Genomic DNA, 27,847 nt, shown 5'->3' with positions numbered 1-27,847 from the left:
CGTTGCCTCCTGCCTGTCAGCTATTCCTCTATCCATGCCAGTATCTTTCCTGTAACACCATAGGATTTTATCTTGTTAGGCAGCCTCAGGTGTGGCACCTAATCAAACACCTTCTGAAAATCCAAGTAAATGACATCCACTGCCTCTCCTTTGTCCACCCTGCTTGAGGTGTTGTACTTTGGGAGAACAGACTAAGGCAGGACTTAAATGGTGAGCGGTAGGGCACTGAGGAGTACAGTAGAACAGAGGGATCTGGGAATACGTAACATAAGAATATAAGAAATAGGAGCAGGAGGAGGCCATCCGGCCTGTCGAGGCTGCTCCACTATTCAATGATATCACGGCTGATCTGGCCATGGACTTATCTCCACCTACCTGTCTTTTCCCCAAAACCCTTAATTTCCCGGTTATGCAACATTGTCTTAAATATATTTACTGAGGTGGCCTCCACTGCTTGATTGGGCAGAGAGTTCCACAGATTCACCACACTCTGGGAAAAGCAGTTCCTCCTCATCACCACCCTAAATCTACTCCCCCGAATCTTGAGGCTATGTCCCCTCGTTCTAGCCTCACCTACCAATGGAAACAACTTTCCTGCCTCTATCTTATCTAACCCTTTCATAATTTTATATGTTTCTATGAGATCTCTTCTCATTCTTCTGAATTCCAGCAAATACATTCCCAGGCGACTCAATCTCTCCTCATAGTCTAAACCCCTCATCTTTGGAATCAACCTGGAAAATATCCTCTGCACTGTCAAAGCCAGTACATCCTTCCTTATGTAAGGAGACCAGAACTGCACGCAGTACTACAGGTGTAGCCTCACCAGTACCCTGTACAATTGCAGCATAACCTTCCTGCTTTTAAATTCAATCACTTTAGCAATGAAGGCCAACATTCCATTTGCCTTCTTGATCGCCTGCTGCACCTGCAAACCAACTTTTTGTGATTCATACAGATCCACAATTTCTTTAAAGTCACATCACAGGTAGACATGGTCATAAAGAAAGTTTTTGGCCCATTAGCTTTCATAAATCGATGTACTGAGTTCAGAAGTAGGGATGTTATGGTGAGGCCTAATTTGGATAAAAGGAGTATGGGGAGATAAGGTACAAGTGCAGGTTGATGGGACTAGGCAGAGTAATAGTTCAGCATGGGCTAGATGGGCCAAAGGGCCTGTTTCTCTCCTCCATGACTCCATATCATCACACGATCGGAGAGAACTTACCCAAGTCTTGTATATCCTCTTGTGTTAAGCCACAGTTGCATAATTTTAACACTTGGAGATGTGGAACACACTTCAGTTCTTGAAATAAACCTGCTAAACCGCATCCAACATGTTTATTCATGGAAAGGTCCAGGATTTCCAACTTTGTGATTACGGATAAAGTTTTCCCTTCAAAACAGATTAGAAAAAAGATCAAGTTAGTGCCAGCATGCATTCACTGCATAGTTCTAATTATAATACATTTTCTGTTTTAACTAAACCACAATGGTGGATGTTTAAGTTTTGTTCTAAGTTGAATTGGGCAGGACCAGGCTGAAACAATGTGTCTGCTAGGACTGACCTACCCTGGACCTTGGCTCCTCATGGTTGGGCTCCTTTCACTGGAGGTTGTGGAGGGAGAGCACCAGAACAACATAAGACACAGGAGCAGAGTTCAGCCATTTGGCCCATCGAGACTGCTCTGCCATTCAATCATGGCTGATCTTTTATCCCCTCCTCAGCCCCACTCCCTGGCCTTCTCCCCATAACCAATCAAGAATCTATAAAGCTCTGCCTTAAATACACCCAACAACCTGGCCTCCAAACCTGCCTGTGGTAATAAATTCGACAAATTCATCACCCTCTGAGTAAAGAAATTTCTCTGTATCTATGTTTTAAATGGATGCCCCTCTATCCTAAGGGTGTGCCCTCTTGTCCTATACTCCCTTATCATGGGAAACATCCTTTCCACATCTACTCTGTCTAGGCCTTTCAACATTCGAAAGATTTCAGTGAAATATCCTTCATCCTTCTAAATTCCAGTGAGTACACACCCAGAGCCATCAAACATTCCTCATATGATAACCCTTTCATTCCCAGAATCATCCTTGTGAACTGCCTCTGGACCCTCTCCAATGCCAACACATCTTTTCTAAGATGTGGAGCCCAAAACTGTTCACAATACTCAAGGTGAGGCCTCACCAGTGCCTTATAAAGCCTCAGCATCACATCCTTGCTCTTGTATTCTAGACATCTTCAAATGAATGCTAACGTGGTATTTCAAGTCAAGTCAAGTTGCTTTTTATTGTCATTTCGACCATAAACTGCTGGTACAGTACACAGTAAAAATGAAACAACGTTCTCCAGGACCATGGTGCTACATGAAACAACACAAAACTACACAAGACTAAGTGAAACAACACAAGGCTACACTAGACTACGTAAGACAACACAAAAACTGCACTAGATTACAGACCCGCACAGGACTACATAAAGTGCACAAAACAGTGCAGGGCAGTACAGTAAATAATAAACAAGACAATAGGCACAGTAGAGGACAAATCACAATATAATAATAAATGATGTAGATGTCAGTCTAGTCTCTGGGTATTAAGGAGTCTGATGGCTTGGGGGAAGAAACTGTTGCACAATTTGCCTTCCTCATCACTGACTCAACTTGCAAGTTAACCCTTAGGGTGTTCTACACAAGAACTCCCAAGTCCCTTTGCATCTCAGATTTTTGGATTTTCTTCCCATTTAGAAAATGGTCTGCACACTTATTTCTACTACCAAAGTGCATGACCATGTCCAACAGTGTATTTCATTTGCAACTTCCTTGCCCATTCTCACCGTTCAAGTCCCTCTTCAGCCTACCTGTTTCCTCAACACTACCTGCCCCTCCACCAATCTTCGTATCATCTGCAAACTTGATAACAAACCCATCTATTCCGTCAACCAAATCACTGATATACAGCGTAAAAAAGTCCCAACACTGACCTCTGCAGAACACCACTAGTCACTGGCAGCCAACAAGACAAAGGTCCTTTTATTCCCACTTACTGCCTCCTACCAATCAGTCAATGTTCTAACCATGTTAGTAACTTTCCTGTAATACCGTGGGCTCTGAACTTGGCATGTGAAAGGCCTTCTGGAAGTCCAAATATACAACATCCACTACTTCCCCTTTATCTGTCCTACTTGTAATCTCCTCGAAAAGAATTTCAATAGGCCCGTCAAGCAAGATTTTCCCTTCAGGAAACCTATCTGTTCTGTGTCATCAAGTACTCCATCATCTCTTCCTTAACAATTGACTCTTACGTCTTCCCAACCACTGAGGTCAGGCTCCTAGTCTATAATTTCCTTTCTGCTGCCTTCCTTCTTTCTTAGAGTGGAGTGACATTTTCAATTTTCCAGTCTTCTGGCACTATACCAGAGTCCAATGATTTTTGAAAGATCATTGCAAATACGAGGGGTGATTGATAAGTTCGTGGCCTAGGGTAAAAGGAGTCAACTTAGAAAACCCAGCACATTTATTTTTCCACATTTACACACTTAGTCCAGCGGTCGTGGAGCATACGGATTCCTTCTTTGTAGAAGTCGGCGTCTTGGACCTCCAGAAAGTGGTCCACAGAAGGGCTGATTGATAAGTTTGTGGCCTAAGGTTGAAAGAGAAGAGTTGTTAACTTCAAACTTTCTGCATTTTCACTCAAAGAGTTGAACTGCACATGCATATAACGAGAGCTCACCTCCTTCTACCTTAGGCCACGTACTTATCAATCACCTGCTGTGGACCACCTGGAGGTCCAAGACACTCTCATTATACGCATGTGCAGTTCAACTCCTAGTGATAATACAGAAAGTTTGAAGTTAATAACTCATCTCCTTCTACCTTACGCCACGAACTTATCAATCGCCCCTGCTGTGGACCACTTCTACAAAGAAGGGATCCATATGCTTTACAACTGCTGGACTAAGTGTGTGCATGTAGGAGGAGACTATGTTGAAAAATAAATGTGCTAGGTCTTCTAAAATTGACTTCTTCTACCGTAGGCCACGAACTTTTCAATCACCCCTCGTAACTCCACAATCTCAAACACTATCTCTCTCTGAACCCTCAGGTGCAGTTCATCTGAACAGAGAAATCTACAGCACATTACAGGCCCTTTGCACAATGTTGTGCCAACCATGTAACCTACTCTAGAAACTGCCTAGAATTACCCTACCACAGAGCCCTCTATTTCTCTAAGCTCCATGTATCTATCTAAGAGACTCTTAATGTACCCTATTGTATCCGCTTCCACTTACCGTTACCGGCCGTGCCTTCCCCGCACCCACCACTCTCTATGTGAAAAACCTACCTCTGCCATCTCCCTTATCCATACATCCAAGCACCTTAAAACTATGCCCCCTTGTGTTAGCCATTTCAGCCCTGGGGAAAAGCCTCTGGCTATTCACACATTTAATGCCTCTCATCATCTTATACCTCTCTGTCAAGTCACCTTTCATCCTCCGTTGCTCCAAAGAGAAAAGGCTAAGTTCACTCAACCTATAAGGCATTGTTTCCAATCCAGGCAACATCCTTGTAAATCTCCTTAGCACTCTCTCTATAGTATCTACACCCTTTCTGTAGTGAGAACTGAATACAGTACTCCAAGTCGGGTCTAACTAAGGAATTATATAGCTTTAACATTACCTCATGGCACTTGAACTCCAACCATAGATGATGAATGCCAACACACCATATGCCTTCTTAACAACACTCTCAACCTGAGCGAAAGCTTTGAGTGTCCTATGGACATGGACGCCAAGATCTCTCTGATCCTCCACACTGCCAAGAGTCTTACCATTTATATTATATTCTGTCTTCAAATTTGACCTACCAAAATGAACAACTTCACACTTCTCTGGGTCGAGCTCCGTCTGCCACTTCTCATCCTATCAATATCCTGCTGTAATCTCTGACGACCCTCCAGACAAGCCTTTGTGTCATCAGCAAACTTACTAACCCACCCTTATACTTCTTCATCCAGGTTATTTATAAAAATGACAAAGAGGAGGGGTCCCAGAACAGATCCCGCAGAACACCACTGGTCACTGTCCTCCATGCAGAATACAGACATCTACACCTCCCTTTGCCTTCTGTGGGCGAGCCAATTCTAGATCCACAAAGCAAGGTGTCCTTGGATTCCATGCCTCATTATTTTCTGAAGGAGCCTCGCATGGGGAACCTTATCAAATGCCTTACTGAAATCCATATACACTACATCCACTGCTCTAACTTCATCAGATTGTTTTGTTACATCCTCAAAGAATTCACAGGCTTGTAAGGCACAACTTGCCCTTGACAAAGCCATGCTAACTATCCTTAATCAGATTATGCCTCTCCAAATCCTCATAAATCCTGCCTCTCAGGATCTTCTCCAACATCTTTCCCACCTCTGAAGTAAGTCTCACTGGTCTATAATTTCTTGGGCTATCTCTACTCCCTTTCTTGAACAAGGAAACAACATTTGCAACCATCCAATCCTCCGGTAATTTTCCTGTCCCTATTGATGATGCAAATATCATCGCCAGAAGCACAGCAATTTCCTCCCTCGCCTCCCACTGTAGCCTGGGGTACATCTCATCTGTTCCCAGAGACTTATCCAACTTTACGCTTTTCAAAAGCTCCAGCATATTCTCTTTCTTAATGTCTATATGCTCAAGCATTTCAGTCTGCAAGTAAGTCATCCCCACAATTACCAAGGTCCTTTTCCCTGGTGAATCTGGTCTGGGTGACCTATGTACCCTTAAGTCTTTCAGCTTTTTGAGCACCTTCTCCCTTGTAACTACACTCATTTCTCTTCCCTCGCACACTACACCATCTGGCATACTGCTAGTGTCTTCCACAGTGAAAACTGATGCAAAATACTCATTTAGTTCATCTGCCATCTCCTTGTCCCCCAATATTATTTCTCCGGCTTTATTTTCTAGTGGTCCTATATCGACTCTCATCTCCCTTTTTATTTTTTATATACTTGAAAAAGCTTTTACTATCCACTTTGGTATTGTTTGCTAGCTTGCTTTCCTATTACATGTTTTCCCTTCAAATAATTCTTTCAGTTACTCTCTATAGTTTTTTTAAAGCTTCCCAATCCTCAACCTTCCTGCTAATTTTTGTTTTGTTGTATGTCCTCTCTTTTGCTTCTACATTAGCTTTGACTTTCCTTGTCAGCCATGGTTGTAATATTTTGCCATTTGAGTATTTCCTCGTTTTTGGAATACATAGAAACATAGAAAACATACAGCACAATACAGGTCCTTCGGCCCACAACTGCCCTGCACTTTCCTCATTTTTCCCAGAAACTCACACTATTGTTTTGCTGACATCCCTGCCAGCATCTCCTTCCAATTTACTCTGCCAACTCCTCTCTCATACCACCGTAATTTCCCTTACTCCACTGAAATACTGCTATGTCAGCCTTTACTTTTCAGTAGAACTTAATCATATGGTGATCACTGCCTCTTAAGGTTCTTTTACCTAATTGTCTCCAGTTCATAACACCCAATCCAGTATAGCTGCTCCCCAATAGCTCAATGACAAACTGCTCTAAAAAGCCACCTCCTAGGCATTCAACAAACTCACTCTCTTGAGATCCATTTCTAACATGATTTTACTAATTGACCTGCATGTTAAAATCTCTATTGACTTTCATAACAATGCCCTCTTGACACACCTTTTCCATTTCCTGTTGTACTCTGTGGTCCACATACCAGTTACTGTTATGAGGCCTGTATATAACTGTCATCAGGGTCCTTTTACCCTTGCAGTTTCTTAACTGAACCCACAAAGATGTCCCATCTTTCCATTGATTTGATGCCAGTCTTTTACCAGCACAGCCACACCACTCCCTCTGCCTGCCTTCCTATCCCCCCAATACAACTCATAACCTTGGACATTCAGCTCCCAACTACAACCATCCTTCAGCCATGATTCAGTAGTGGCCACAACATCATACCCAACAATCTGTAATTGTGCACCAAGATCATCCACCTTATTTCTTATACTTCGTGCATTGAGATATAACACTTTGAGTACTGTATTTGCTACCCTTTCTGATTTTGCATCCCTGGTGCACTAATACTCACCCTGCTGGCTGCAATTTTGTCCTACCCTTCCTGACGGTCTGACTGGACGCTATCTTTGCTTTTTCACCATCCGTCCTATCCTGAGTCCCTTCATTCCGTTTCCCACCCCCTGCCAAATTAGTTTAAGCCCTCCCCAAGAACTCAGACAAACCTGCCCACAAGAATATTGGTTCCCCTCTGGTTCAAATGCAACCCACCCCTTTTGCACAGTTCATACTGAGGAACTGGGGATATAAAACTTATCTTGAACCTATGTAACCTCTGGCTAAAAGAATAATTGGGACTGAATCGGAATTTTTGAACTGAAGTAAACTCTGCCTTCAGCAGTCAGCTAAGACAGGTTCATACCAGTACTCTTCAGCTTACAGAGACATAGAGAGATTGATAATATTGTACATTGTACTCCCGTTTGAGTAGGGGAGGAGGGCTCACCAATAAGGACAGGAATGATCATCCATCTGTAATTAAGTTAGGGCCTAGCAAAGGGAATAACTGATAAGGACTGGACAGCACATCCATCTGTAATTAAGCCTTGATCTAGCAGACTCACTTATCTGTAACTAAGTTTTCCACAAAAAGACTTGATGGGCATACCAGTTCAAGTAACATCTTGCAACAGTAATGTACGGGGCTTACTATGTATAAATATATGGCTGTAACCTGAGGGAGCTGGCCCCTTGTCAGATGGTGGCAGTACTTACTTGCCTTCCCTTTGACAACTGGGTCTCAAACTCCTACAGGAGGGTGCACAATAAACTGTGGTAACTATAAGAAGCTGGTCTCCTGAGTTTTATTCAAATTCAACTTTAACAATACCTCCCCCAGAAGAGATCCCAATGATCCAAGAACCTAAAGCCCTGCACCCAGAGATGTGATGTTAGTTTATCCTTTCTAAAATAAGGAGCCTAAAACTGCACACAATACTCCAAGTGTGGTCTCACGAGTGTCTTATAGAGCCTCAACATCACATCCCTGCTCTTAATTCTGTACCTCTGGAAATGAATGCCAACATTGCGTTCGCCTTCTTCACCACCGAATCAACCTGGAGGTTACCTTTAGGGTAACCTGCACAAGGACTCCCAAGTCCATTTGCATCTCTGCATTTTGAATTCTCTAAATAATGGTCTGCCCATTTATTTCTTGCACCAAAGAGCATGACCAAGGTTGGGCACTCCTGCTTTAAACCTTTCCTATCCATGTACCCGTCCAAATACTCTTCAAACATTGTAACTGTAACCAACTTCTACAGCTTCCCCTGGCAGCTCGTTTTTTCACCCACCACTCTGTTTGAAAAGGATGTTCAAGGTCCCTTTCAAAACTTTCCATAGAACCATAGAAACTACAGCACAGAAACAGGCCCTTTGGCCCTTCTTGGCTGTGCCGAACCATTTTCTGCCTAGTCCCACTGACCTGCACACAGACCATATCCCTCCATACACCTCCCATCCATGTATCTGTCCAATTTATTCTTAAATGTTAAAAAAGAGCCCGCATTTACCACCTCGTCTGGCAGCTCATTCCATACTCCCACCACTCTCTGTGTGAAGAAGCCCCCCCCCAATGTTCCCTTTAAACTTTTCCCCCCTCACACTTAACCCATGTCCTCTAGTTTTTTTCTTCCCTTGCCTCAGTGGAAAAAGCCTGCTTGCATTCACTCTATCTATACCCATCATAATTTTATATACCTCTATCAAATCTCCCCTCATTCTTCTACGCTCCAGGGAATAAAGTCCTAACCTATTCAACCTTTCTCTGTAACTGAGTTTCTCAAGTCCCGGCAACATCCTTGTAAACCTTCTCTGCACTCTTTCAACCTTATTTATATCCTTCCTGTAATTTGGTGACCAAAACTGAACACAATACTCCAGATTCGGTCTCACCAATGCCTCAGACAACCTCATCATAACATTCCAGCTCTTATACTCAAGACTACGATTAATAAAGACCAATGTACCAAAAGCTCTCTTTACGACCCTATCTACCTGTGACGACACTTTTAGGGAATTTTGTATCTGTATTCCCAGATCCCTCTGTTCCACTGCACTCCTCAGTGCCTTACCATTAACCCTGTATGTTCTACGTTGGTTTGTCCTTCCAACGTGCAATACCTCACACTTGTCAGTATTAAACTCCATCTGCCATTTTTCAGCCCATTTTTCCAGCTGGTCCAAGTCCCTCTGCAGGCTCTGAAAACCTTCCTCACTGTCTACTACACCTCCAATCTTTGTATCATCAGCAAACTTGCTGATCCAATTTACCACGTTATCATCCAGATCATTGATATAGATGACAAGTAACAATGGACCCAGCCCTGATCCCTGTGGCACACCACTAGTCACAGGCCTCCACTCAGAGAAGCAATTCTCTACCACCACTCTCTGGCTTCTTCCATCGAGCCAATGTCTAATCCAATTTACCACCTCTCCATGTACACCTAGCGACTGAATTTTCCTAACTAACCTCCCATGCGGGACCTTGTCAAAGGCCTTACTGAAGTCCATGTAGACAATATCCACTGCCTTCCCTTCATCCACTTTCCTGGTAACCTCCTCGAAAAACTCCAACAGATTGGTCAAGCATGACCTACCACGCACAAAGCCATGTTGACTCTCCCTAATAAGCCCCTGTCTATCCAAATGCTTGTAGATTCTGTCTCTTAGTACTCCCTCCAATAACTTACCTACTACTGACGTTAAACTCACCGGCCTATAATTTCCCGGATTACTTTTCGATCCTTTTTTAAACAACGGAACAACGTGAGCCACTCTCCAATCCTCCGGCAGTTCACCCGTAGACAGCAACATTTTAAATATTTCTGCCAGGGCCCCCGCAATTTCAACACTAGTCTCCTTCAAGGTCCGAGGGAACACTCTGTCAGGTCCCGGGGATTTATCCACTTTAATTTTCCTCAAGACAGCAAGCACCTCCTCCTTTTCAATCTGTACAGTTGCCATGGTCTCACTACTTGATTCCCTCAATTCCATAGATTTCATGCCAGCTTCCTTAGTAAATACAGAGGGAAAAAACCTATTTAAGATCTCCCCCATTTCCTTTGGTTCCGCACAAAGCCGCCCACTCTGATCTTCAAGAGGACCAATTTTATCCCTTACAATCCTTTTGCTCTTAATATACTTGTAAAAGCTCTTTGGATTATCCTTCACTTTGACTGCCAAGGCAACCTCATGTCTTCTTTTTGCCCTCCTGATTTCTTTCTTAAGTATATTCTTGCACTTCTTATACTCCTCAAGCACCTGATTTACCCCGTTTCCTATACATTTCATACAACTCCCTCTTCTTCTTTATCAGATTTGCAATATCCCTTGAGAACCAAGGTTCCTTATTCCTATTCAACTTGCCTTTAATCCTGACAGGAACATACAAACTCTGCACTCTCAAAATTTCCCCTTTGAAGGCTTCCCACCTACCAATCACATCTTTGCCAGAGAACAACCTGTCCCAATCCACACTTTTTAGATCCTTTCTCATTTCTCCAAATTTGGCCTTCTTCCAGTTCAGAACCTCAACCCTAGGACCAGATCTATCCTTGTCCATGATCAAATTGAAACTAATGGCGTTATGATCACTGGAACCAAAGTGCTCCCCTACACAGACTTCCATCACTTGCCCTAATTCGTTTCCTAACAGGAGATCCAATATTGCATCCCCTCTAGTTGGTCCCTCTATATACTGATTTAGAAAACTTTCCTGAACACATTTTACAAACTCTAAACCATCTAGACCCCTAACAGTATGGGAGTCCCAATCAATGTATGGAAAATTAAAATCGCCTACCACCACAACTTTATGTTTCCTGCAGTTGTCTGCTATCTCTCTGCAGATTTGCTCTTCCAAGTCTCGTTGACTATTGGGTGGTCTGTAATACAATCCCACTAATGTGGCCATACCTTTCCTGTTTCTCAGCTCCACCCATAACGATTCAGTAGACAAGCCCTCTAATCTGTCCTGCCTGAGCACTGCTGTAATATTTTCCCTAACAAGCAATGCTACTCCCCCACCTTTCATTTCTCTGCCTCGATCACATCTGAAACATCGAAACCCCGGAACATTAAGCTGCCAGACCTGCCCCTCCTGTAGCCAAGTTTCACTAATTGCTACAACATCATAATTCCACGTGTCAATCCATGCCCTCAACTCATCCGCCTTCCCTGCAATACTCCTAGCATTGAAATATATACACCTCAGAAGATTTCTACCACCACTCACAACCTTTCTATCAGCGGATTTGCTTAAACTTTCAACATCATTTATTTTCACCGCAGCCACACTGTCAGCTCTGGCACTCTGGTTCCCATCCCCCTGCAAATCTAGTTTAAAGCCTCCCCAACAGCACTAACAAACCTCCCTGAAAGGATATTGGTCCCCCTGTGGTTCAAGTGTAACCCGTCTCTCTTGTACAGGTCCCACCTGCCCCAGAAGAGGTCCCAATGGTCCTGAAATCTGAAACCCTGCCCCCTACACCAGTTCCTCAGCCACTTGTTCCTTCTCCAGAGCATCCTATTCCTACCCTCACTGGCACCTAGCACAGGTAGCAATCCTGAGATTACCACCCTGGAGGTCCTGCTTTTCAACTTCCTACCAAGCTCTCTATACTCACTGTCCAGGACCTCTTCACTCTTCCTTGCTATGTCATTGGTGCCTATGTGCACCACGACATCTGGCTGGTCGCCCTCCCACTTCAGAATGTCATAAAATCGATCAGAGACATCCTTGACCCTGGCACCTGGGAGGCAACAAACCATCCTGGATTCTCTGTCACGACCACAGAACCTCCTATCTGCACCTCTAACTATCGAGTCCCCTATCACTACCGCTCTCCTCTTTCTCCCCCCTCCCTTCTGCACTGCAGAGCCAGACTCAATGCCTCTAAGCATAAGCCCTTGTCTTCTAGTTTTAGACTCCCCTAGCGACTGAATTTTCCTAACTAACCTCCCATGCGGGACCTTGTCAAAGGCCTTACTGAAGTCCATGTAGACAATATCCACTGCCTTCCCTTCATCCAGTTTCCTGGTAACCTCCTCGAAAAACTCCAACAGATTGGTCAAGAATGACCCTCCCCTCACCTTCTTTACAGAGGCCCTGTAAAGAAGGTGAGGGGAGGGTGGGAAGAAGGCTGGTAGGTTCCAGGTGAAAAACCATTCAGGGGAAAGATAAAGGGGTGGGGAAGGGGAAGCAGGGAGGTGATAGGCAGGAAAGGTGAAGAAAGAATAGTGGAAAGCACAATGGGTAGTAGAAGGAGGCTGAATCATGAGGGAGGTAGTAGGCAGCTAGGGGAGGGGGCAATAGACAATAGACAATAGGTGCAGGAGTAGGCCATTCGGCCCTTTGAGCCAGCATCGCCATTCACTGTGATCATGGCTGATCATCCACTATCAGTATCCAGTTCCTGCCTTATCCCCATAACAGGGGCAGAGTGAAATAGGGATAGGGGAAGGGAGGGGGAGGGAATTACCGGAAGTTGGAGAATTCAATGTTCATACCAAGGGGCTGGAGACTACCTAGACAGTATATGAGGTGTTGCTCCTCCAACCTGAGTTTAACCTGAATTCTCCAGCCCCTTGGTATGAAAAACTGGAGTTCATTGTATTTGAGAAAAGAAGTTTTGAGAGACAGATACGGCCAAGGATAAAGTGGAACTGCAGGCCATGCCAACTGTTAGAGCAACTCAGTACTGCCACTGAAGGGAACAGGTTAATGAGAGTCGACATATAGTCATAGTCATACTTTACTGATTCCGGGGAAATTGGTTTTCGTTACAGTTGCACCATAAATAATAAATAGTAAATAGTAATAAAACCATAAATAGTTAAATAGTAATATGTAAATTGTGCCAGGAAATAAGTCCAGGACCAGCCTATTGGCTCAGGGTGTCTGAGCCTCCAAGGGAGGAGTTGTAAAGTTTGATGGCCACAGGCAGGAATGACTTCCTATGACACTCTGTGTTGCATCTCGGTGGAATGAGTCTCTGGCTGAATGTACTGCTGTGAGCAACCAGTACATTATGTAGTGGATGGGAGACGTTGACTAAGATGGCATGCAACTTGGACAGCATCCTCTTTTCAGACACTACCATCAGAGAGTCCAGTTCCATTCCCACAACATCACTGGCCTTACGAATGAGTTTGTTGAGTCTGTTGGTGTCTGCTACCCTCAGCCTGCTGCCCCAGTACACAACAGCAAACATGATAGCACTGGCCACCACAGACTCGTAGAACATCCTCAGCGTCGTCCGGCAGATGTTAAAGGACCTCAGACTCCTCAGGAAATAGAGACAGCTCTGACTCTTCTTGTAGATCGCCTCAGTGTTCTTTGACCAGTCCAGTTTATTGTCAATTCGTATCCCCAGGTATTTGTAATCCTCCACCATGTCCACACTGACCCCCTGGATGGAAACAGGGGTCACCGGTACCTTAGCTCTTCTCAGGTCTACCACCAGCTCCTTAGTCTTTTTCACATTAAGCTGCAGACAATTCTGCTCACACCATGTGACAAAGTTTCCTACCGTAGCCCTGTACTCAGCCTCATCTCCCTTGCTGATGCATCCAACTATGGCAGAGTCATCAGAAAACTTCTGAAGATGACAAGACTCTGTGCAGTAGTTGAAGTCCGAGGTGTAAATGGTGAAGAGAAAGGGAGACAAGACAGTCCCCTGTGGAGCCCCAGTGCTGCTGATCACTCTGTCGGACACACAGTGTTGCAAGCACACGTACTGTGGTCTGCCGGTCAGGTAATCAAGAATCCATGACACCAGGGAAGCATCTACCTGCATCGCTGTCAGCTTCTCCCCCAGCAGAGCAGGGCGGATGGTGTTGAACGCACTGGAGAAGTCAAAAAACATGACGCTCACAGTGCTCGCTGGCTTGTCCAGGTGGGCGTAGACACGGTTCAGCAGGTAGACGATGGCATCCTCAACTCCTAGTCGGGGCTGGTAGGTGAACTGGAGGGGATCTAAGTGTAGCCTGACCATAGGCCGGAGCAGCTCCAGAACAAGTCTCTCCAGGGTCTTCATGATGTGGGAGGTCAATGCCACCGGTCTGTAGTCATTGAGACCACTGGGGCGCGGCGTCTTCGGCACAGGGACGAGGTAGGACGTCTTCCACAGCACAGGAACCCTCCGGAACTTCAGGCTCAGGTTGAATACATGGCGAAACACTCCACATAGCTGAGGGGCACAGGCTTTGAGCACCCTGGTACTGACACCCTCATGGTGTCATGGCACTTAGGTTACTCTCAAGAGGCAAGGACACAGTAATTCAAGAACTATTGATAGTTTAAACATATCTGTACACTTAAACTATCCTTATGCCTTACAAAGCGCGAAACGAAAGACTGTGTGGTGCGCCACTCCTCACACAGACAGTAGGTGGCCGCTGACTCACGAAGAGTTCATCTGCCCTTTGACAGGTTTTATTTTTAGTCCTGCCTGGGTGCCTACACACCCTCCTCCCTGATTAACTGAAGTGCACCACGGGGTGTGCCGGTTGAGTCGCCGACAACCCGACCCAAGATAGGTAGTACTGGACTACGTGGTACCAGTAGCAAAGCAAGGCCCTGCCCCCCTAAGCCTCAGGCAATGTAGTAGTAGTAGTAAATTATCAAGCCGAGGTTGTCAAGGCGAGGAGTGGTAGTGGGGACAAGCTCCCACTACCTAAAAGTGCTCCTCACGGCACTCGCCTCAAATAGCCTCTGATAACCAAGTCCAACTCCTGGCCTTCTCGTGTGGCTTAGCCTCTAAGCCCGGCGGAACTGTTTCTACTGACAGGAGGAGGGGCGAAGGCAGGTCCTGGCGCCTTAAAACCAGTGCTTCGGGTAGATGGAGCTCGTCAGCCTGGGAAGGCAGTCCATCTAAGAGAGGGAAAACTCTGATTTCAAACCTCTGCTGCCTTGCGGCCACACCCACTCATGGGAAAGGCTTTGGGAGTAAACCCTGAGGACAAATCCGGAGCTGGGGTCCCTAAGGCAATTCGACGTTGCCTTCAACCTCGTTTTGGCAACTCCTGCGACGACACTGATGCCAAGCTGTATCAGCCCTTGCCCTTCTCTTGGACAACATCGGTGCCGTGGAGAGGGAAGACTTGCTGCATGGACAACTGCCGGTCTTCTACAAAAGTTGCTGGTGAACGCAGCAGGCCAGGCAGCATCTCTAGGAAGAGGTGCAGTCCACGTTTCAGGCCGAGACCCTTCGTTAGTCCTGACGAAGGGTCTCGGCCTGAAACGTCGACTGCACCTCTTCCTAGAGATGCTGCCTGGCCTGCTGCGTTCACCAGCAACTTTTATGTGTGTTGCTTGAATTTCCAGCATCTGCAGAATTCCTGTTGTTTGCCAGTCTTCTATATAACCTTGCCCAGACCTGCGCCCTGGAGAAGACACTCCAGACTTTCCAGGCGCAGATCCATAGTCTCGCGAGACTAACGGATGCCACCACCAGATTTAAACTATCAATGGTTTTAGTGGACCCAAATGTTGAAAGATGGAATTTAAATTGAGCAAGTTAGAGATGAAGACATCTGATAAGATTAGAGATGTGGCCATGAAATCAAATCCTGTCATCAAAAATGATAAGAGAAATAGAAATCATGAAGGTTAAACAAGGATCACGAGAGAGGTGCAAATCCCAGAAAGAGCAGAGAGGTTCAAATGAATATTATTAGAAGAGGAGTTGCAATGAATAGAACAGTGATTTGAGCCGCAGTTGTAGCGTTACATAGAGCAGAGTACATTATAGTAGGGGAGCATGAGGTTTGTGCCAATCCATATCGTTCCACCCACCTGCACTAAGCTGACATCCCTCCATTCCCTGCCTGTATGTGTCTATCTAAAAGCTTCGTAAATATAATTATTCTATTTGCTTCTACCATCTCCCTTGGTAGCATGTTCCAGGCACATACCACTATGTTTAACAAAATTGGTTCGTAAATATTCTTCAAAATTTTCTTTCACACCTTAAAGCTATGCCCTCTAGCTTTTGAGATTTCCACCGCAGATAACCATCTATCCTATCTACGACTCTCATAATTTTACCAAATCATTAATACTATTCCGCAGCTAAGGAATTCTCTCCTCACTGTCAACATCACTACTAGTTACAATTGCAACATACTAATCATATAATCCTGCATGTCATAGAGTCAGAGGAGACTAAGCACATTATAGCACATCCAGTCTGTGCCAATCAGTTTTTCGTCCTAGTTGCAACTGCTTGTATTCAGACCATAGCCCTCCCATCCATGTACTAATCCAAACTTCTCTTAAATGTTGAAATCAAACCCACATCCACCACCTGCACTGGCAGTTTGTTCCATACTCTCACCACTGAGTGAAGAAGTTCCCCCTCATATTCCCCTGAAACACTTTCACCATTAACCCAAGACCTCTAAATCTAGTCTCAACCAACCTCAGTGCAAAAGGCCTGCTTGCATTTACTCCATCTATACCCCTCATAATTTTGTATACCTCTTATCAAATCTCCCCTCATTCTCCAACACTCCAAGGAATAAAATCCTAACCTATTCAACCTTTCCCTATAACTCAAGTTTGACAAGGTTCCACATGTTAGGCTTATTCAGGAAGTCAGAAGGCATGGGATCCAGGGAAGTTTGACCAGGTGGATTCAGAATCGGCTTGCCTGCAGAAGGCAGAGGGTCGTGGTGGAGGGAGTACATTCAGACTGGAGGACTGTGACTAGTGGTGTCCCACAAGGATCTGTTCTAGGACCTCTACTTTTCATGATTTTTATTAACGACCTGGATGTGGGGGTAGAAGGGTGGGTTGGCAAGTTTGCAGATGACACAAAGGTTAGTGGTGTTGTAGCTAGTGCAGAGGATTGTCAAAGATTGCAGAGAGACATTGATAGGATGCAGAAGTGGGCTGAGAAGTGGCAGATGGAGTTCAACCCGGAGAAGTCTGAGGTGGTACACTTTGGAAGGACAAACTCCAAGGCAGAGTACAAAGTAAATGGCAGGATACTTGGTAGTGTGGAGGAGCAGAGGGATCTGGGGGTACATGTCCACAGATCCCAGAAAGTTGCCTCACAGGTGGATAGGGTAGTTAAGAAAGCTTATGGGATGTTAGCTCTCATAAGTCGAGGGATAGAGTTTAAGAGTCGCGATGTAATGATGCAGCTCTATAAAACTCTGGTTAGGCCACGCTTGGAGTACTGTGTCCAGTTCTGGTCGCCTCACTATAGGAAGGATGGGGAAGCATTGGAAAGGGTACAGAGGAGATTTACCAGGATGCTGCCTGGTTTAGAGAGTATGCATTATGATCAGAGATTAAGGGAGCTAGGACTTTACTCTTTGGAGAGAAGGAGGATGACAGGAGACATGATAGAGGTGTACAAGATAATAAGAGGAATAGATAGAGTGGATAGCCAGCGCCTCTTCCCCAGGGCACCACTGCTCAATACAAGGGGACATGGCTTTAAGGTAAGGGGTGGGAAGTTCAAGGGGGACATTAGAGGAAGGTTTTTTACTCAGAGAGTGGTTGGTGCGTGGAATGCACTGCCTGAGTCAGTGGTGGAGGTAGATACACTAGTGAAGCTTAAGAGACTACTAGACAGGTATATGGAGGAATTTAAGGTGGGGGCTTATATGGGAGGCAGGGTTTGAGGGTCGGCACAACATTGTGGGCCGAAGGGCCTGTACTGTGCTGTACTATTCTATATTCAAGTGCTGGCAACATCCTTGGAAATTTTCTCTGTACTCTTTCAAGTTTACTGCTATCTTTCCTGTAGGTAGGTGACATATAATCCAAATTAGGCCTTAGCAACATCACCTTAACATCCCATTTCCTGTACTCATACACTGATTTCATGAAGGCCAATGTGCCAAAAGCTCTCTTTATGCCCCTATCTACCTGTGATGCCACTTTCTGTATTCCCAAATTCCTCTGTTCTACCATACTCCTCAGTGCCCTGTCGCTTGATGTAGAAGACCTACCTTGGTTCGTCCTACCGAAGTGCAAAACCTCACACCTGTCTGCATTAAATTCCATTTTCATTTTTCAGCCCATTTTCTAGCTGATCCAGATCCTGCTGCAAGCTTTGATATCCTTCCTCACTGTCCATTACACCCCCAATCTTCATATCATTTATAAGTTTGCTGATGCAGTTGACATTATCATCCAGATTGCTGAAAACGATTGCAAACAACAACAGACCCAGCATACCAATCCCTGCGGCACTCCACTAATCAGAGGCAAACTACCACTCCCTGGCTTCACCCATCAAGCCAATATCAAATCTAATTTACTATCTCAGCCCGACTATCAAACTGATCAACCTTACATGCAATACTTGACAAAGGCCTTGCTAAAGTCCTTGTAGACAATGTCTACCACCTTTCCTTCAACAACCTTCCTTGTAAACTCAAAACTCTCTAACTGATATGACCTACCACGCACAAAGTCACGTTGACTATTCCTAATCAGTCCCTGTCTACCCAAATATGTATATTATCTGGTCCCTTAAAATATAGAATATTGGATGAACTTGTGGTGCCGTTAGATTCGTCAGTATGATGCTGTGGGTATCATTAAGTCATGGCTGAAAGAAGACCATATTTGGGAGCTTAACATCAAAGGATATGCTTTGTAATGAATGGACAGGCAGAAAGGCACAGGTGGCGGTATGGTTCTGTTTGTAAGAGATGGAATTACACCTTTAGAAAGAGGTGACATAGGGTCAGAGAATGTTGAATCTTTGTGGGTGGAGTTAAAAACCATTATGGGAATCATATATAGGCCTCCAAATAATAGCCAAGTAGAGGGGTTGAGATTGCAAAGGGAGCTAGAAAAGGCATGTAATAAGGGTAATGTCACAATTGTAATTGGGGACTTCAATATGCAAGGGGGTTGGGAAAATCAAGTTGGTGTCAGACCACAAGAGAGGGAATTTGTCGAATGCCTACGAGATGCCTTCTGAGAGCAGCTTGTGCTTGAGCCTACTCGGGGAAAGGCTATCTAAGATTGGGTGTTGTGTAGTAATCCAGATCTAATTAGGAAGCTTAATGTAAAACAACCCTTAGGAGGTAATGATCATAATATTATTGAATTCATACTGCAATTTGAGAGAGAGAAGCACAAGACACATGTATCAGCATCACAATGGAATAAAGGGAATTACAGAGGCATGAGAGAGGAGCTCACTCAGGTGGATTGGAGGAGGATACTGGCAGGGATGACGGCAGAACAGAGATGGCTGAGGTTTCTGGGAATAGTTCAAGGCACAGGATAGGTATGTCCCACAGAAGAAGTAGTTATCAAATGGCAGGGCTAGCCAACCATGTCTGACAAAGGAAGTTAAGGTTTGCATAAAAGCCAAGGAAAGGGCATATAAGGTAGCAAAAGTTAGTGGGAAGTTTGTTTAAAATCCAACAAAAAGGCAACTAAAAAAGCTACAAGAAGGGAAAAGATGAAATATGAGGGCAGATTAGCCAATAATATAAAGCAGGATTCCAAATATTTTTTCAGTTATGTGAAGAGTAAAAGGTATAAAATAAGGTATAAAAAGGGAAAAGATGAAATGTGAGATCAAACTAGGCAAAAATATAAAGCAGGATACCAAAAGATTTTTCAGTTATATAAAAAGGGATAATGGACCACTGGAAAATGATGCTGTTGAGATAGTAATGGGGATAAGAAATGGCAGATGAACGTAATGTGTACTTTGCATCAGTCTTCAATGTGGAAGACACTAGCCGTGTGCCGGAAGTCTGTGAGTGTCAGGGAGCAGGAGTGAGTGCCATTGCTACTACAAAGGAAGAAGTGCTAGGTGAGCTGAAAGGTCTTAAGGTGGATAATTCACCTGGACCAGATGGACTCCATCCCAGAGTCCAGAGAGGTTGCTGAAGAGATAACGGATGCATTGATCATCATCTTTCAAGAATCACTTGATTCTGGCATGGTCTCAGCAGTTTAGAAAATTGCAAATATCACTCCACTCCTTAAGAAGGGAGGAAGGCAAAAAAAAAGGAAATTATAGGTGAGTTAGCCTAACTTCAGTGGTTGGGAAAGTGATGAGAGTCTATTATTAAGGATGAGGTTTCGGAGTACTTGGAGACTAATGATAAAATAAGTCAAAGTCAGCATGGTTTCTGTAAAGGGAAATCTTGCCTGAGGAGCAGGTGGACCAAGGAGGCAGTAGATGTAATTTACTTGGATTTTCAGAAGGCATATGATAAGGTGCCACACTAGGCTGCTAAACAAGATAAAATCCTATGACGTTACAGGAAAGATATTGGGTTGGACAGAGGAATGGCTGTCAGGGAGGAGGCAGTGAGAGAGAATAAAGGGGACTTTTTCTGGTTGGCTGCAGGGTCTAGTGGTGTTCCTCAGGGGTCAGTTTTGGGACAACTACTTTTCACATTGTTTGTCAGTGATTTAACAATATATAACCATAGAACAATTACAGCACGGAAACAGGCCATCTCAGCCCTTCTAGTCCGTGCCGAACGCTTACTCTCACCTAGTCCCATCTACCTGCACTCAGCCCATAACCCTCCATTCCTTTCCTGTCTATATACCCATCCATTTTCTTTAAATGACAAAATCGAACCTGCCTCTACCACTTCTACTGGAAGCTCATTCCACACAGCTACCACTCTCCGAGTAAAGAAGTTCCCCCTCAGGTTACCCCTAAACTATTGCCCCTTAACTCTCAACTCATGTCCTCTTGTTTGAATCTCCCCTACTCTCAATAGAAAAAGCCTATCCACATCAACTCTATCTATTCCCTCATAGTTTTAAATACCTCTATCAAGTCCCCCCTCAACCTTCTACACTCCAAAGAATAAAGACCTAACTTGTTCAACCTTTCTCTGTAACTTGGGTGCTGAAACCCAGGTAACATTCTAGTAAATCTCCTCTGTACTCTTTCTATTTTGTTGACATCCTTCTTATAATTTGGTGACCAGAACTGTACACAATACTCCAAATTTGGCCTCACCAATGCCTTGTACAATTTTAACATTACATCCCAACTCCTATACTCAATGCTCTGATTTATAAAGGCCAGCACACCAAAAGCTTTCTTCACCACCCTATCCACATGAGATTCCACCTTCAGGGAACTATGCACCACTATTCCTAGATCACTCTGTTCCACTGCATTCTTCAATGCCCTACCATTTACCATGTATGTCCTATTTTGATTAGTCCTACCAAAATGTAGCACCTCACACTTATCAGCATTAAACTCCATCTGCTATCTTTCAGCCCACCCTTCTAACTGGCCCAAATCTCTCTGCAAGCTTTGAAAACCTACTTCATTATCCACAACGCCACCTATCTTAGTATCATCTGCATACTTACCAATCCGATTTACCACCCCATCATCTAGATCATTAATGTGTATGACAAACAACATTGGACCCGGTACAGATCCCTGAGGCCCACCACTAATCACTAGCCTCCAACCTAACATACAGTTATTCGCCACTACTCTCTGGCATCTCCCATCCAGCCACAGTTGAATCCATTTTACTACTTCAATATTAATACCTAACTATTGAACCTTCCTAACTAACCTTCCGTGTGGAACATTGACAAAGGCCTTACTGAAGTCCATATAGACAACATCCACCGCTTTACCCTCGTCAACCTTCCTTGTAACCGCTTCAAAAAATTCAATAAGATTTGTCAAACATGACCTTCCATGCACAAATCCATGTTGACTATTCCTAATCAGACCGTCTATCCAGATAATTATATACACCATCTCCAAGAATACTTTCCATCAATTTACCCACCACTGACGTCAAACTCACAGGCCGATAATTGCTAGGTTTACTCTTAGAACCCATTTTAAACAATGGAACAACATGAGTAATACGCCAATCCTCCGGCACCATCCCCATTTCTAATGACATTTGAAATATTTCTGTCAGAGCCCCTGCTATTTCTACACTAACTTCCCTCAAGGTCCTAGGGAATATCCTGTCAGGACCCGGAGACTTATCCACTTTTATATTCCTTAAAAGCCCCAGTACTTTCTCTTCTTTAATCATCACAGTTTCCATAATTACCCTACTTGTTTCCCTTACCTTACACAATTCAATATCCTTCTCCTTAGTGAATATCGAAGAAAAGAAATTGTTCAAAATCTCCCCCATCTCTTTTGGCTCCGCACATAGCTGTCCACTCTGATTCTCTAAGGGACCAATTTTATCCCTCACTATCCTTCTGCTATTAATGTACTGTAGAAACCCTTTGGATTTATTTTCACCTTACTTGCCAAAGCAACCTCATATCTTCTTTTAGCTTTTCTAATCTCTTTCTTAAGATTCTCTTTACATTCTTTATATTCCTCGAGCACCTCATTTACTCCATGCTGCCTATATTTATTGTAGCTCTCTCTCTTTTTCCAAACTAAGTTTCCTATATCCCTTGAAAACCATGGCTCTCTCAAACTTTTAACCTTTCCTTTCAACCTAACAGGAACATAAAGATTCTGTACCCTCAAAATTTCACCTTTAGATGACCTCCATTTCTTTATTATATCCTTCCCATAAAACAAATTGTCCCAATCCACTCCTTCTGAATCCTTTCGCATCTCCTCAAAGTTAGCCTTTCTCCAATCAAAAATCTCAACCTTGGGTCCAGTCCTATCCTTCTCTATAATTATATTGAAACTAATGGCTTTGTGATCACTGGACCCGAAGTGCTCCCCAACACATACCTCATAAGATCATGGAACTCGTAAACACAAAATAATCTGCAGATGCTGGGGTCAAAGCAACACTCACAACACGCTGGAGGAACTCAGCAGGTCGGGCAGCATCCGTGGAAAAGATCGGTCGACGAAGATAGGTAGCAGGGTAGATAGTGTTGAGGAAGCAATGTGATTGCAGTTGGACTTCAGACAAATTGGAAGAATGGGCAAAAAACTGGTGATAGAATGCAGTGTTAGGAAATGTATAATAATGCATTTTGGTTAAAGGAACAATAGTATGGACTATTTATCTAAATGGGGAGAAGATTCAACCACCACAGGTACAGAGGGATTAAGGAGTCCTCGTGCAAGACCCCCAAAATGTTAATTTACAGGTTGAGTCTGTGGTAAAGAAGGTAAATGCAATGTTGGGGAATAGAATAGAAAACAAGGAAATAATGCTGAGGCTTTATAAGACACTAGTCAGTCCACACTTGGGAGTATTGTCAAGTTTTGAGCCACATATCTCAATAAGTATGTGTTATCATTGGAGAGAGTCCAGAGGACGTTCACAAGGATGATTCCGGGAATGAACGGGTTAACATATGAGGAGCGTTTGGTAGCTTTGGGCCTGTATTCTCTGGAATTTAGAAGAAAATGGGGGGATCTTATTAAAACCTACCGAATATTGAAAGGACTAGATAGGGTGGATGTGGAGAGGACGTTTCCTATGGTGGGGGCATCAGCACTAGAGGGCCAGCCTCAAAATTGAGGGATAACTTTTTAGAACAGAGGTAAGGAAGAACTTATTTAGCCAGAGTACAGTGAATCTGTGGAATGCTTTGCCAAACCACAGTGAAGGCCGAGTGTGTACTTATATTTAAAGCTGAAGTTGGTAGTTTCCTGATTGGTCAGGGCATCAAAGTTATAGCAAGAAGGCAGGTGTATAGGATTGAGTGAGATCCAGGAAATGCCATGATGGAATGGCGAAGTAGACTCGATGGGCTGAATGGCCTGATTCTGCTCCTGTCTTATGGTCTTAATACTTTCCCACTACTGATGTCAGGCTCACTGGCCTATAATTTTCTGGTTTATTCTTAAAGCCTTTCTTAAACAGCAGAACATTAGCTATTCTTCAACCCTCCTGTATCTCACCTGTCACTAAGGATGATTTAAACGTCTTTTGCTCAGCCTCTGCAATTTCTGCACTAGCCTCCCACAGGGTCCGAGAGAACACCTTGTCATTTACTGTGGATTTATCCACCCTAATTCACCCAAAGACAGCAAGCATCTTCTCTTCTGTAATCTGCATTGATGCATGGTCACAGTACTCTTTGCCTCACTTCTATAAACTTTGTGACTGTCTCCCAAATTAATACAGATGCAAAAAATGGTTTGCAGATCTCTTCCATCTCTTTCCACACATAGATGAACATGCTGATCTTCAAGAGAACTAATTCTGTCCCTTGCTATCCTATTAATATCTGCCAGAGCAACTTCATGTCTTGCATTTCTGATATCTTCAAGATCCTCATTTGATCCTAACTGCCTATACCTGTGACATGCTTTTATTTCTCAGCCAAGGCCTCAATATTCTTGTTAATCGAGGTCCCTGAACCTGTTAGTGTTACCTTTTATTCCAACAGTAACGTACAAATTCTGTACTCTCAACATTTCATTTTTGAAGGCCTCCCACTTGCCAACATGCCAATCCAAACCTGCCAGATCTAATCTGATCTTTCTCCGTTTAGAATCTCTGCTGTCATCTATGTGTTCTATGGGCATAACGATCCCCACCACTGAGGATATCTTCAAAAGTCAACACCCATCGTCGAAGACCCTCACTACCTGGCCTCCTCATGTTACCACCACCGGAAGGAGGTACAGAAGCGTGCAACCCACACTCAATGATTCAGGAACAGCTTCTTCCCTCTGGATTTCTAAATGACCATAAGATATAGGAACAGAATTAGGCCATTTGGCCCATTCATCATGGCTGATCCATTTTTCCTTTCAGCTCCAAACTCCTGTCTTCTCTCTGTAGCCCTTCATGCCTTGACCAATCAAAAATCTATCAACCCCTGCCTTAAATATACATAAAGACTTGGCCTCCACAGCTGCCTGTGGCAAAGAATTCCACAGATTCACCACTTTCTGGCTAAAGAAATCCTTTCTCATCTCTGTTCTAAAAGGATGCCCCTTCATTCTGAGGTTGTGTCCTCTGGTCTTAGACTCTTCCCACCATAGGAAACATCCTCTCCACATCCACTCTATCAAGGCCTTTCACCATTCGATAAAGTTTCAATGAGCTCACCCTTTATTCTTCTGAATTCTTGTGAATACAGACCCAGGCCCATCAAACACTCTTCATATGACAAGCCACTCAATCCTGGAATCATTTTCGCGAACCTCCTTTGAACCTTCTCCAGTTTCAGAATATCCTTACCAAGATAATGGGCCCAAAACTGCTCACAATACTCCAAGTAAAATCTCACCAGTGCTTTCTAAAGTTTCAACATTACATCCTTGCTTTTATGTTCTAGTCATCTTGAAATGAATGCTAACATTGCATTCACCTTCCTCACCACAAACTCAACCTGCAAATTAACCTTTAGGGAATCCTACAGAGGGACAAGCAAGTCCCCCTACACCTCAGTTTTTTGTATTTTCTCTCCACTTAGAAAATAGTGAACCCTTTCATTTCTTCTACCATACACTTCCCGACACTGCTTCCATCTGCCACTTCTTTGCCCACTCTCCTAATCCAAGTCTTTCTATAGCCTCTCTACTTCCTCATAACTACCTGCCCTTCCACCTATCTTCATGTCATCTGCCAACTTTGCAACAAAGCCATTAATTTCAACATCCAAATCATTGACATATAATGTAAAAAGAATTGATCCCAACAGCCCCTGTGGAACACCACTAGTCACCGGTAGTCAGAAAAGGCTCCCTTTATTCCCACTCTCTTCCTTCTGCCAATCATCCACTGCTTTATCCAGGTTAGAATCTTTTCTGTAATACTATGGGCTCGCAATTTGTTAAGCAGCCTCATGTGTGGAACCTTGTCAAAGGCCTTCTGAAAATCCAAGTACACATCAACTGATGCTCCTTTGTCAATCCTACTTGTGATTTCTTTAAAGAATTCCAACACATTTATCTTGCAATATTTTCCCTTGAGGAAACCATGCTGACTATGGCCTATTTTATCATGTGCCTCCAAGTACCATGAGACCTCATCCTTAATAATCAACTCCAACATCTTCCCAACCACTGAGGTCAGACTAACTAGTCATGGTTTCCTTTCTTCTGCCTCTCTCCCTTTTGTGAAGAGTAGAGAGACATTTGCAATTTTCCAGTCCTCCAGAACCATTCCAGAATATAGTGATTCTTGAAAGATCATTACTAATGCCTCCACAATCTCTTCAGCCACCTCTTTCAGAATCCTAGGGTGTACACTATCTAGTCCAGGTAACTTACTTACCTTCAGCCCTTTCAGTTTCCCAAGATCCTTCTCCCTATTAATGGCAACTGAACAGATTTCATGACCCCTGAGGCCTGAAACTTCCTCCATATTGTTGGTGTCTTCCACAGTGAAGACTGATGCAAAAATAGTTATTCAGTTCATCTGCCATTTCTTTGTCCCCCATTACTATCTCTCCAGCATTGTTTTCCAGCAGTCTAATGTCTATTTTTACCTCTCTTTTCCTCTTTTACATTGCTTGTATCTGAAAAAACTTTGGAATCCTCTTTAACAATATTGGCTAGCATACTTTCATATTCTATCCTTATCTTCTTAATGACTTTTTAGTTGCCTTCTGTTGGTTTTAAAAGCTTCCCAATTCTCTAACTTCCCACTAATTTTTGCTCTATTATACACCTTTTCTTTGACTTTTATGCTGGCTTTGACTTCTCTTGTTAGCCACATTTGTGTCATCTTTCCTTTAGAAAACTTCTTCCTCTATGGGATGTATATATTCTGTGCCTTCCGAATTGCTTCCAGAAATCTCAGCCATTGCTGCTCTGCCATCATCCCTGCCAGTGTTCTTTTCCAGTCAGTTCTGTCCAACTCCTCTGTCATGCCTCTGTAATTTCCTTTACTCCACTATAATACTGATACATCTGGCTTTAGCTTCTCCTTCTCAAATTTCAGGTTGAACTCAAACATATTGGACCATAAGATAAGGAGTAGAATCTGACCATCTGGCCGATCGAGTCTGCTCCGCCATTCAATCATGGCTGATCATTTTTTTTCTTATTTCTTCCTCAACACCAGTTTCCAGCCTTCTCCCTGTAACCTTTGATGCCATGTCCAATCAGGAACCTATCAATCTCTGCCTTAAACACACCCATGACCTGGCCTCTACAGCTGCATGTGGCAACAAATTCCTCAAATTCATCACCCTTTCGATAAAGAAATTTCTCCGCAACTCTGCTTTGAAAGGGCGCCACTCCATCCTGCAGCTGTGCCCTCTTGTCCTAGACTCTCCCAACATGGAAAACATCTTTTCCACATAGAAACATAGAAAATAGGTGCAGGAGTAGGCCATTCAGCCCTTCGAGCCTGCACCACCATTCAGTATGATCATGGCTGATCATCCAACTCAGAACCCTGCACCAGCCTTCCCTCCATACTCCCTGATCCCTTTAGCCACAAGGGCCATATCTAACTCCCTCTTAAATATAGCCAATGAACTGGTCTCAACTGTTTCCTGTGGCAGAGAATTCCACAGATTCACCACTCTCTGTGTGAAGAAGTTTTTCCTCATCTTGGTCCTAAAAGGCTTCCCCTTTATCCTCAAACTGTGATCCCTCGTTCTGGACTTCCCCAACATCGGGAACAATCTTCCTGCATCTAGCCTGTCTAATCCCTTTAGGATTTTATACGGTTCAATCAGATCCCCCATCAATCTTCTAAATTCCAATGAGTATAAGCCCAGTTCATCCAGTCTTTCATCATATGAAAGTCCTGCCATCCCAGGAATCAATCTGGTGAACCTTCTTTGTACTCCCTCTATGGCAAGGATGTCTTTCCTCAGATTAGGGGACCAAAACTGCACACAATACTC

At 43.8% G+C, this 27,847-nt stretch overlaps 1 protein-coding gene across 4 annotated transcripts in view; it reads right to left on the bottom strand.

The window, feature by feature from the left end:
• lrrc31 (leucine rich repeat containing 31) overlaps nt 1–27,847 on the bottom strand; it is a 206,668-nt gene that overhangs the window by 66,239 nt on the left and 112,582 nt on the right. For all 4 annotated transcript variants that reach the window (XM_072254455.1, XM_072254454.1, XM_072254458.1 and 1 more), the window contains one exon: nt 1,229–1,396. In XM_072254455.1, the coding sequence (XP_072110556.1) occupies nt 1,229–1,396 (168 nt within the window). The remainder of the gene's footprint in view (nt 1–1,228; nt 1,397–27,847) is intronic.

Source organism: Mobula birostris, chromosome 4 (genome assembly GCF_030028105.1).
Source record: "Mobula birostris isolate sMobBir1 chromosome 4, sMobBir1.hap1, whole genome shotgun sequence".
In the NCBI taxonomy this organism is placed as follows: domain Eukaryota; kingdom Metazoa; phylum Chordata; class Chondrichthyes; order Myliobatiformes; family Myliobatidae; genus Mobula; species Mobula birostris.
Note: the sequence above shows the minus strand (reverse complement) of the source record. Positions and strands in the feature narration are given on the sequence as shown.